Here is a 13,165-nt window from a genome sequence, read left to right as displayed (position 1 = left end):
TGGGCGGAGTGTTGTGTTTACAAAATATGATAGATTTTCGAATTATTAGATAAAATATATGAATAATAAAACATCAAATAAAGTGCATCTTCTAAACTGTTTATTTATAGAATATCTACTGTAAAGTGGTGAATAAAAGTGTCTGTTAAGCTGTGCACCGCGATCTTCACCATGGGCTTGTCTCGGTGCTACTCGTTGATGAAGTGTTTGTTGATCATGTTCAACGTTATATTTCTCGTGAGTTTAACTCTTATAATAAGTCGAACAGAAGTAGGTACATTAAAGTTTTCGTGTCTTTTTAATATATACATTTTCGGTAATGATCTAATTTAGCATTTGGTGGACAGAATTACATCTAGATCGATTTAGAGTAAGCTATCTTGTAAACACTTACTGTTAAACCCACATGGCAGTGCAGATGTTGTATGTGATATAAAACAGATGTGGGATGGGAGTAGGAAAGACAAACATGTTATAGGGCTCATAAAGTACGGCAAGTAAGCAATGCACTGCAGCTTCTAAAACTTTCTGTTGAGTTTTAGGTTTTAATTTATAGGTATTGTTTAATGTACTTAATTAAAAAAAATACGTAACAAATCCTAAGTTAATTGATATCTATATATAAAGAGAGAATAAAACTGACACATCAGATTTAACATATGTGATTATTTGAATTGTATCATAATCCAAGAACACAATAAAAAAAACTGTATGTGTTGGATAGTCTTTGGAATGGTGGAGCCAATTTTGACTTGGCTAGTACTTAGACTTGTAAAGGCTGATAGCACCACCATGTGGGACAGCTGAATGAAGAACAAAGAACTTACTAACCAAGAAAGTTGCAGGCTACTTAAAAACACCATACAGTAGATTTAAGAGTATCAAATATTAAATTGTATATAATTCATTTCAGTTCCATCAGTGCGATCTTGGGTGTAGTTACAACCTATACTACTGAACTACTGATAGGCCTTTATTTCTTAAGAGTACTACAGATACTACTCAATGTGCCAGTGATACTACACTTTCCTTTTCTTCTGTTTTTCTTATTCATCATCATCATCATTGGGCACATTATGGAGAACTCAAAAGCATACATGTTTCATCACAATGTTTTCCTTCACATTTGAAGCAAGTGTAATTTTTATATCACACATAACACACAAAAGTCGGAGGTGCATGCTGGGATTTGAAACTGGATTTTGAATTTTGTTTTACACTCTGGGTGTACAAAAAAATTGAAGCCCATTGGCATGCTGTATCTCCATTTGCAGTGCGTGGGAGCCGGCGTGTGCGCGTTCGTGGCGTGGGCGCTGTGGGACGGGCGCGGCGCGGAGGGCGGCGACGGGCGCGCCGGCCTGTGCGCGCTTGGCTTGTGGGCGCTGGTGCTGTCGCTGGGCGCGGTGGCGGCGCTGGCGGGTACGTGTCCCACGAGAACGCGTTATGGAGCTGCCCATTAACAATTGATTGTATATCATATGTAACATGCCTGATTATTGACTAATTCATAAAAATTAATACCTAGTAGATTGTGCTACAAGGAAAAGTATCAAAATGGGTTTTATGGTCATAAAACCCATTTTGTTGAGTTACACTGCTTTTCATTTCGATTGCGAATATAATTTATTGAAAAAAAGGCAAAATTGCTCTTATAGCAAAGTAATACATAAAGTATAAAAAAAAACTACATACCTACCTATTAGTTTCGTGATTTCCCGCCAATTGCTCATTATCTCCTGAGCAGACTACATAAATAGTAGTTCTCCATCACTTAACGCGTGGTCGCGTTAAGTGATGGAGAACTGCCTATTTTATTTTATTCAGGCATGTGGGTAACTAAAACATTAAGGAATGAATTAATAATAAGAATGTAACAAACAACGTAGTGTTTAAAAAAAATCCTCTGCTATGAAAGTCAAATATAACTACATATATACTTTTATGCACAAGTGAATGTAAAATTGAGTTTTAGTTTGCCTACACATGTTGAAGATCAGACAGAGCCGGTGCTTTGAAGCCGCCAACTGTGCAGTCGTAATCTTTAAAGCAAATGTGAAACGGTGCGCTTTCATGTGGCAGGCGCCATCCGCGGCTCCGCGTCGCTGCTGGCGGCGGCCTTCGCGCTGCTGGCGCTGAGCGCGGTGGCGGAGGCGGCGGCCGCGTGGTGGGGCGCCGCGCACCAGCCGCAGTTGGAGCAGGTGCGCCGCGCGGAGAGCATTCCTTGCGCGCGGGTCACGCGAAGTCGTTGTGTTTCCCTTTACTTGATAAAAATGTTTTAAATGTACATTTCAAAATTTCTTCATTCATGTAGGCCTCTATCACAGGCACTTATGAAGCGTTCATACATATAATATGTTTACATAATTGTAAGGGGATGGTGATAAATTCGTTCGCCAACTTAAACCTAAAGCTACGAGGGTACCAAACGCGCCCTGGTCTAAGAAGAGCCCACAACGAACGTGCGTTTTATATAAATATTGAACATATTGTGAGACATCTTGAAGATTTCAGTCGGTAATTTGTTATGGAATAATATACTCGTACAATTAATTGCCCTCGAATGAATTAGCAATTTTTAAAAACCTAGTAAACTGCACAACGAGTTTATTTTTGTTTCTAATATTTATATCGTTAGTCTATTTTCTTTTTAAATTTTGTTATATTCCTAAGAATAGTCCTTTAAGTGGTCCGTGCCAGAGCGCTGGGCGGTGCCCGGGCTGTGGCGCCAACGGCTGTGTGTGTGGCAGGCGCTGCGCGAGCGCTTGCGCCACTCGCTGCTGCACGAGTACGGCGAGCTGCCGGCGCGCACGCAGGCGCTGGACGCCATCCAACGCGGGGTGAGTGGCTTCTTGAGCTAGACCAGTTACCTAAAAGACTAATTTGAAGAAGCTTCTATGCTTTGTTTGCTAAAATTAAAAAAAGTGCGTGTACTTATGTACACGCGTAAGAAGTTATACTTTGGCGTAATATGATAATAATCTTTTCAAAAATTTATCTTTCGCCTTATTCTGCGTTTGTAGAAGAAACGACACTTAAAATAGAAAAAAGGTGCCTATTGTTTGAATTATTGAAAGTCAACTGTCAAACCTTTTTTTGAAAAACTAAAATGTTGACTATAGACTATACTTCATAGTGTCGGTTTTTAGTGACGGTGTGCACGCGCATCGGAAAAATTACTCTCACAAAATTTTTCCTAACGCGCCAAAATAAATGTAACTTCAAAGATTTTAAATAGTTTACCTTTTGTTCGCCAATTAATATTTGCACACAATTTGAGCTCCTATTTAACAAAATTTACTATGATTTATAATTTTAGTATAATTATAATACAAACCAATGAAATGCACTTTTTCGAACCCAAAAAATACTAAACTCCTAACACTAGCAAATCATAAAACGTGTGAAGTTGTTTCAATTCGCTCGCTGGTCAGCTTTACGAACTTCAAATAGCAATCTTACATTTGATGTCCATACTAAATTATTATATAATCTAGATTGCCTCTGCTAAATACATTAAAATTCCTATGAGTTTTTGCAGTAAAAGCTTCATTTTCATTTAAGTTAATGAGTGTGAGCGGGAAAAGCGAGAGCTCCGATCGTGTATCGAGACACTATCTGAGCACGTGATATTTCGGCGCTTACAGTTCTCAGCAATCGCGCTATTAAATGTGTTATGAAATATAAATAGCCATAGAGCAATTTTGTTCTTTCTTTATTCTTTCCCATAGAAAAGGCAAAGGTATATCACCGTACATCACATCAATAAGTCATTCTAATAGCCGGGTCCTACCACAGAGTCTACCTGTCGGAGTAACGTAGCGATCGTATACTCATTGTCGGTACATTATTGAGCATACATATTGTTTTTATTTCCTCATCGCTATCAAGTATCAATTATTTTGTGTATTGCATTTCGCACTAGTCGGGCAAAATTCAAAGAGATACTTAGTGCGGTAACCCACTGGCCTCGCGCAGCTGCAGTGCTGCGGCGTGGACGGCGCGCGCGACTGGCAGCGCGCGGCCTGGGCGCGCGCCGCGGGGCAGCTGGACCTCAGCGTGGCCGCGCCCGCCGCCTACTACTGGGTGCCCGCCTCCTGCTGCACGGTGAGTGCTACATTAAAACATTCGACAACAGTAAGAAGTATAATAAGTTCGTCTCTCGATGAAACTGCTCACAGCTGCAATTGTAAACATTACATTGACATTTTGTATTCAATATTATTATTATGTAATCTACAGTGGTGGTCACATAATTAAGAACGCTCACGTAGTTTATTTTTTTTATTCAAATTTAAGTAGAGAACATTGTTTTATATCATTTTGGCGCCATTTAGTGCTAAAAATCTTAAAAAGGTTTCATATGAAAACCATGGGGAAAAATAAATCTACAAGGGAAATAATAATAAAACTTCGCGAGAAGAATTGGTCGTATAAAAAGATAGATGACCATCTGCAATGCTCAAAAACTATAGTGCTCCACGCTGTGAAGCATTTAAAGACGCACCATTCGAAGGCGTTTGGTAGAAAAAAAGTTATACGGTAGGATAGCAAGGAAGTTACCTATGTTGATGGTGTGAAAACTGGATGGTTAGGCATTGGATAAATGTTCTTTATTCTGACGAATATAAACAGTGGTAGTTCCGATTGAAAACGTTGGGTACGACGCTCTCCGAATAAAGTATTCGCCCCTAAGTATACCAAAGTAACATTAGCACGGTGATCTAAACCCAATCGAGCCAAGAAAATTGATCTGGTGTAAAATCAAGGGTTACAAATTTTAATAGCATTCTACTTATTTTGGAATCTGGAACTTCAAAACGTTCGTTTTATATGACCAGAACTGGATATGACATTGCAATGGTATCGAAACTGAATAAATAAAACAGACAGCAACATTGAAAGCTCACAGCGCACCCTAATCGCTTAGCCGAATCCCTCGGGCGAGTCGTCGGGGTAGTACTCTCGGGGTGGTAGTCGTGCCATGTCGTGTCGTAATGCGGTCGTGCGCAGTCCGCGGCGGAGGCGGAGTGCGCGCGCGCGCGGCGCGTGCCGGCGGCGTCGGGCGGCGGCGCGGGGCTGCACGCGGCGGCGTGCGCGGCGCGCGTGCTGGGCGCGCTGCGCGAGGGGGCGCGCGCGCCGCTGGGCGCCGCCGCCGCGCTGCTGGCCGCGCACGCCGCCGCGCTGCTGCTGGCGCTGGCGCTGTGCCTGCGCGCGCAGCCCGCCGCGCGCCACAAGGCCTAGGCCGGGGACGCTCCGAATCATACCCGGAACCCACTTATGGAACCTCCTCTCGAAATACTCAACTTTTATGGATTTGTAAATCTTGTGTTTGTCAAGGTCCTACCAAAAATATCTGTTTACATTATTTTAGTCTCGGTACAAATATTTATTTATTAATTTAAATATAAGTTAAGCGTAATGAAATATATTAACCGGTGATGGATATAATTTCAGTATATTTACCTAAACTTAGGGAACCGAGAGCGGAGAGCGGAGACTTCCTTGTGACATAAGTACAGTACTTGTATCAATTTTTATTTTATTTATATTTTAATCCATGTTCTTAATTTTCTTCAAACTCGATTCTATTTCACTGTATTAATAAAAGAAATGCTTACGCCGTCCCGAATGAAAACGAGAGAAGAAGTTTAGATAAATATACTTTACTTGTTCCGACCACTGATAAGATCATGAATGTTTTCGTGTACACGAAGCCGTAGAATTGAACATGTACAAATAGATGATAGGAATATCCACACAATATATAGACCACACGCTAGTCATACGCACCGCGCGACTGTCGCGTCGTACGCACTTCGCGTTAGTTGCAATGCCGCGATAATCGAACCGATCTTTAGGATTATTGCTATTGTGTTTCACAGGCATGCAATAATTACGTAAATCCACGAAATCACTAAAGCAGTATTGTTTATTTCCCTCGACGACATCGCGATCTGTATAAGTCGAATAAAATTGGACACTATTAAGACTGAAATGAATCTGAAAAGACCGAAATGCATTTAATTACTAACTTATACGTATTTATAAGTGTTTTATATTTTATTTATTAATTTTCAAATAATTTTAACTGTGTGACGTGCTCGTTTACTGGTATTTAATCTGAAGATAAATGAGGACAGCGCCCAAACTGGGCTATTTGATTTGGCCAACGGAAGATGAACCTTTCATTATAATGAACATTCTAATTAATACATGCAAAAGTTTTAATCATTTTCAACAATATTTTTGCAATATGAATAAATCTAAATTAATACATTATTTATGTTTGAGTTCCCTTCAGAATGTATTGTTTTAACATGATGATAATGGCTTGTCATCGTCGGCCAGCAAATGAAGCAAGCCCAAATTGTTTAAAATGTTCGTTCGATCTGACATTAAGTTTAACATAATAAATCACTTTACTACAAATATATCATAAAAAAATAAGGAATTTAAAAGTGCCCTACTCTTGCAACTATATATTTGTATATGTCCCTTTATCGATAATGATGATAGGCTATTCGTGTGTTTTATTGCAAATAATATTATACTACTAAGAAATAGAATAAGTCGGAAACCGTAACGTGTTTGGCGCCTTGTCACTTGTCTATGGATTCCGTGCACGTACTTACCGTACCTCCGTCACTGCCACCGTGTGCAACTGTACGCGGCCTCTGCGACCGTTGCGCGTTTATATCGTAACGTGTTAAGTTAAGACTGATTTATTTACTTTACTAACACTAATCACCGCGGCGCCGCTCCCGCGCGGGAACACTCCACAACAACTGGATCTCACTTCTGATGCCAAGTTTGTAGGCAATATTGGCACTAGGTAAACTTAAATACAGTTTAAGGCGTTCAGAAAGCAGTCATTTACCTTTCTTACGACACGGAAACCTACGAACTATGGTTTAACTGATCGTGTCACTCGGTGCCGGAGCAATGCTAGCTCTGTTTAATCAGAAATATGAACAAGCTTGTAACATAGTGGGCCTTCAGTGGGATCTGGTGTTTGCCATCGCATTGAGTTGTGACGTGTGCACGCGGCCGCGCCGGACGCTGCTCTGAGTACAAATTTGGAAGACTTGATTTATGGAGAATAATAACTACTTTACAATGTTACGTTTAATAAATGTGTTTATATCTTTGTTTTAATTTTATTAGATATACGAGTATTTTGTGTACATTTGCGCGCCGGCCGCGCTACCAGCACTTCGCAGCCGAGGGTAGTTGTGTAACGAAGTCGCAATCACAATGACCTTCATAATTATTGCAGGGATCGTGTTCAGGAAATAGGTACAGATAAAAACCCGATAAAACAATTTTAATAACTGAAACGGTTCCTCGAACATATATATCTTTTCAATTTAACAAAATAAAAGTGATATTAATTCAAATCGATTAAAGTGGGCACCTGTGAGCTATCCGAATTTTTTAAGAACCTGCTTGTTTACTTGATTGGGGAATATTCGAGAGAGTTGTTTGATGAGCTAGCTCTCCATCGCCCATCGAAACTAATTTATCCCCTCCGCATGGATGTCTGATATTCTTCTACCACTCGTTAGTCGTTATACGATTTAACTTCTAGCACTTTACTTTGGGATAGGTATTTAAGGGAAAAGCTGGCAATGCATTATGGCAACCTCGTAACATCGGGTGCCCGGCCCGGCCGCTAGACTGCTCGCCACTTATCGATATTCGATAAAGCTAATAAAAGCCATTGATTGCAGTTGTCAAACTCCAAGGTTAATCAATTGCGAGTGCGTTGCACAACCCTGAGGTTACAGTTCCTACCTGCGTGGAAACAGTCGTTTATTATAATTATGAAAATTAAGCTTTATTTGCAAAGAGCAGGAGAATCTGCATGTATTCCACACCAAGCAGATCTTCGACAGTGTACCCTCTACGGACGTTTCGATCCGAAACCGGAGCATCCTCAGGATATGTACTGTTTCTTGTTACAGGTATTGAGATGTGAAGTATTAAGATTGAAGAAATTACAAATCACACCGTACAGATCCACCTGCTTTTCGCGGAGTGTAGCAAATTAAGCTTAATTTTCATAATATATCATGGAATTCTGCTAAGTAACGCTTGCTTCTATCCAATCTTAATTAAAATGTTTTCATTTATGATCTAAACATTTGGTGTTCATAAGAGCTTGAAAAATATGCTGGGATTATTGTAAAATGAGCCTGAAAGGAAATAATGCTAAAAAAAACTATTTTGTGCCTTTGGAAAGATGGCAACGCGAGCAACAAATATACGAAAAGAGGCAGCGCGAAAAAATTAAAATAAATAAATTTTCGATACTCCTGGAGAACTACCAAATGGCTCGATTTTAAAAGAAATCTAACATGAATGATAGAGTACAAACCTTTTTTTTACTGAGGCCGGTGTTAGATTTAAGTGTGCTTTCTAACTTAATTTAAATGTGTACTTAGTTTATATCGAGCGCGCGGCACCCCGGGTCACTAGATAATAATGTCTTCATTTACTCGTCCTATTTGTATGAAATAACACGAGATGCGTTCATGTAATTTCTCGTGGCGCACAGCTTAGCCCTGCAGGACATAGCAAATTTGAGCTTCAAACCAATAAGGAAAGTTCCATTTGCCATATGACAATGTAGGGGTCGCCGCGCGTCGCAGTGCCATGTAGTGTATTTGTGTCGCGCAGTATCCTTGTGTTCACACTAATAAATGTAACAACTCCTGTGTGCGTTTTATTATCACTTGAATCAACCTTTGCCACTAGCCGGCCCACTGCAGGGCGCGGGTCTCCTCTCAGAGTAACAAGGTTTTAGTCCGCATTTCGCCTTTCGAGTACGCTGGCCAAATGAAAACTATGAAGAAATTTTAGGCATACTGGGTTCCTTATGTTATCCTTAACAAAAAAGGTGTGACGAAGGTCAGTCTTCCCGAAAGGAAGGCAGGAGTCTTAACCGTAAAGTGAGACGTGTGCGGGGCGTTTTCCCGGTTTTTGGACACAATGCCCTGCATGCAATAACGGCTGAATGAGGATTCTGTGGTTACAGCGTACGCTAAAGGTTTGAAGTTAAGGGGCTGGGGTTTGGGTACGGATTATTTGGAGGCTCTACTTGAATTTGACGTAAGTATAATAAATAGATGGTTTAAGATATGATGGGTCGGGGACGGGAGACTCACATGGTCGGGTCGTCGCAAGCACTTGCGTTGTCGGTCGCGCGGTTCGCTGCCTCGCTTGCGTCCGCGCGCGGCTGGGCGGCCTGCACGTGTACGCATTCCGGAATCCGCCAAAAACGTTTTAATATTAATTGCAACACAACCAAATTGTCTCTGATGGATTTATTGTTTATTGTGAGTTCCCAACACGTAAAGCGAGCTCAGTGCAATATTTAATCAATAAAGTTTTGCGTCGAAATGCTTATATTTCCAATTTATGAGTTAAAAGTATCAGATTTGCATGCCATAGAATGGCAGATTGTAGCACGTAACTTATTATGTTTTAGTATAAGATCAAATTTGTTAACCTGCAATCACGCAAATAAAGATTAGAATTTGAATTTGATTCCATCCTTAAACAGTCTACCAATGAGTGGTATACGTTTACAGTCCTTACAATCAGCAGGCACGTAATGTAGTCACCAGGTACTTGACGGGGATGCGCATCACGCAGTAAGCGCAGAGTGGCCTGCAGCCGTCCAACACGAGAGACAAAAAAAGTAGGTAAGTACGTACCGGTGTACATTACGTCTCACAATTTCCTCCTGGAAGCGAGCGCGCGAGAATTAAAGTTACATTAGCATATTGAGCAATCACAAAGCGAACATAAACATTGTTTGCTCCGGAGTACTATTACCGATTGCGAGCGGTGACCGGAGACGCAGCGCGAACGTAACAAATTGGTTTTACGACGTGATCTATGGATCAAATGATATGTGTAGACATCATTTTATACGGGTGTTGTTCAGTGGGCTTTATAGTACACTACCTGTGCCCCGCAGTTTTATCCACCGCGTTAACTATGCAGCGAATGACATCCCATTGTTCAGTGCCGGAGGTAGGTTAAAGACAGTTAACGCTGCTGCGTGTCGCATCGCTGACTGCCTTAACGTTGGAGGTGTAGTTGGCTGCGGCGGGGAGGCTCATACCTCCGGAACCGAGGACCGTCATGGTATAAGACTGGCGGAGGGGTGGAGGCTCATATCTCCGGAATCCGAGGACCGTCCAAGTATGAGACTGGCGGAGGCTTTAAAAGGCTGGTCGTAGGTTCAGAGTGTTATTTCAGCGTGGGTTTGTCCATTGTCTATACTATGATCCTCGCGTTGGTTGGAGTGCTATTGTTCCGGCACGCCTCTTACGTAAACACGGGCACGACACGTAGGTGCCCACGCCCAAGGTGGGTTTGCTTCGGCGGATATCCGCTGGCGAAGTCGCGGATGTGTGTGAAAGCGTTCCCGTGGATCTTCTTCAGGAGGTGAGTAGGAACACCGTGGGGTTTATTCTGACATTACCTCTGCGCCTCCCCGTGGCGCGAGGTATACAAGAGGACTTCCACACGATAAAAAAAAGCTCCAAGTCGGTATGTACGTACCATAATAAAATATACACTTTATTCCGCAAGAGACACTCATCAATCCGTTCATTCGTTTTTCAGTTTTTCGCGCCCAGACTAACTGAAAACGCGGCGGGCGACTTTGTTTAATAATACATGTGTACACGTGTGTGTTCGTGTTAAATAATGAATTAGCTACAGTCAAAGAGTATAATATACGGGGAAGACCGCTTAGAAGTTCTATTTTCAAGCTCAAATTATATTTACAAGTACCATCAATCGGATACACCGAAATATACTATAAAACAATAAGTGTTACACTGGTTGCACTTCGATTATGGTATAAGGTAGGTAAGTAATCGATGCTCGTCACAATGAAGGAGCCGATGGTAAATTGTCGGGAGACCTCCTCTAGCATTAATGCCTCGGTTTCGGGGGAAAGCAATATTTTGTAGATGGTTATGAGCAGTTGACATTCGGCATTAGATATTATGATTGCAAAACAAGACAAAAAAGACCGACCGTCATACAACTAAAAAGCAACAAATAAATATTTTCTACAACATAATTTACAACAAAAGTTACTGGTACTTTCCTTGCTACTAAGTGAAAAAAGGAATACGAAGTAGATGATATACTTATACATACCTAGTAACTTTCTACATTTTACTTGGCACTGACGGAAGAGATATAAAGATATCACGGAATTTGATAGGTGGTTCACGGGACGAAACAGAAATAATTAGAACGGTTAGCTTACTACTTATCGCATTAGGATAACGCGGCAGTAATGGAAAGAATAGATTACACTAGGTTGGGTCAATTGTCGAAGTCCCGCGGTGACGAGTCCGTACCTAGTCTATATTCCGCGGGGTATCTCCGGCAGCGAGTCAAACGCCGAACGCTTCAATAACGATCAATCGAGGACGAGTCGGGCAATGCGGCGCGGCCGTGGGCAAGAGATCGAGGCGCGCTCATCAAGCTACTCAGGGACTAATTAATGGGGCGAGGTTAACGGCCGGGCCAGTTAAGAGCTTGCAGGAGCGTCTTCATACTCTATTTGGGTCTCAAAATTGCACTTTGTGTAAGCATCAGTGCCTACCGTTACGATTTGTTAAACTCGTAGGAATGGGGGAGCGTTTTTTCTGCCTGTCAGGTGGAGCACACTCTCTATCTCGCGGCTCCCAAAAGGAAAGAGGTACTTTTGCTGTTATGTGTTAGGAATATCCAAAGAGGTAAATCAGCTATTGTGCGGCCAGTCAGAAATTGAATGCGAACGTTGTCGCTGTAAACAGTTGGTTTATATAAATAGGTACCTACTCTGTATACTGTAAAATCTAAATATAATGACCACCGCGTTATTGCAATCGCACTTGATGGTGATGTGATGATGCGGCGTAAAGTGCCTTTTCAGTCTTACCTTCAGGTAAGTAAGAACTCATAAATTCAAATTCTTTATTGGGAAAAATATGTTGGTAGGTACTAAACACTTGTAATATAGATCTTCACATTTTGTGTTTCACGCATATTTTGTCGTTCACATCGACGTCCAAATATTGAGGTAATCATATTCCACTGCTGGACATAGGTCTTTGGTTCTTCTACGGATCTCCGCATTTCAGCAAATTTTAAATCTTTATAGACTTAGTACCTAGATACTGAACACCGCACTGTAAGATTTGTTTACAATCTTGTTACCACCAAAACCTTAAAAATAGAGTAATTTATTTCCATAAGAAGTCGAAAATATGTATAATAATAACAGAGGCTAAGGATAAAGATGATTAGGATTTAAAAAGGTCTAATATGTTTAAAAAGTGGTTATAATATTATGCCGAATGACAAAGATTGTATGATTAATTTATACTTTCTTTATTGATTCTATGATTTGGTCAACATTTAACGTCTAATTAAATGTGTACGTGAGCACACGGCGGCGGCGAGCTCCTAACGAGCTTTAGCATTGAAGGTTAAGACCGGCTTGAAAAGCTCTCGCGAGGCGCCGCGCTAACGAGTGGCCGCGCCACTCCACTTCGCCCCGCTGCCACCTGCCAATAAGTTGAATAAGCGAACAAAAACGGTTTGAAACGTTTTAATAAGAACGCGCGTCACCTGAAAATAACCCCCTCCCCGCAATGAAAAGGATCCACCACGCTGGCTCAGTACGGATTGGTGGACTTCACACGCCTTTGAGAACATTATGGAGAACTCTTAGACATGCAGAATGTCAAGCCGAGGACCCAATCACAAGGCTATCGCCGCTTTAAATTGTCGTGAGTAGTTGACTCTAATTTAAAATTTGGTTCGTTTACATTGTTATCATTCATTTCCATATTTGAGCTTTTTTGTAATATTATTCATAGAGTAAAGTAATAAATTACTGCGATTCTCACATACATTTTCCAAAAATGTTATCATTTAGGTAATAGTGTCGCTTTGCAACGATGGAAAACTTGAATTGTTCCTCTAAAGTTCTAAACTGAAGTTCTCGGCTGGCTGCCTCGTGATGGTGGCCGCCGGCCGCCGGTGGCCAACCGCCAAAGCCCAGAGCCGCTGGTCGCGGGACGCGGGGCGCGGCGACCCGGCCCGCGCGGCCGCGCCGCCGCCGCCCGCCAGTGCCTTACGAGGC

At 41.6% G+C, this 13,165-nt stretch overlaps 1 protein-coding gene across 1 annotated transcript; it reads left to right on the top strand.

Moving 5' to 3' along the window:
- Window positions 1-8,715, top strand: LOC120629894 (tetraspanin-11-like). The gene is made up of 6 exons (XM_039898970.1): window positions 1-237; window positions 1,275-1,419; window positions 2,080-2,198; window positions 2,748-2,837; window positions 3,976-4,104; window positions 7,965-8,715. Exons 1-6 carry the CDS (start codon window positions 172-174, stop codon window positions 8,049-8,051), a joined length of 636 nt encoding a protein of 211 aa, XP_039754904.1. The 5' UTR covers window positions 1-171; the 3' UTR covers window positions 8,052-8,715.
- The last annotated feature ends 4,450 nt before the right edge of the window (window positions 8,716-13,165 follow it).

Source organism: Pararge aegeria, chromosome 15 (genome assembly GCF_905163445.1).
Source record: "Pararge aegeria chromosome 15, ilParAegt1.1, whole genome shotgun sequence".
NCBI lineage: Eukaryota > Metazoa > Arthropoda > Insecta > Lepidoptera > Nymphalidae > Pararge > Pararge aegeria.
The sequence above is the reverse complement of the archived record's forward strand: the minus strand, read 5'-3'. Positions and strand labels throughout refer to the sequence as shown.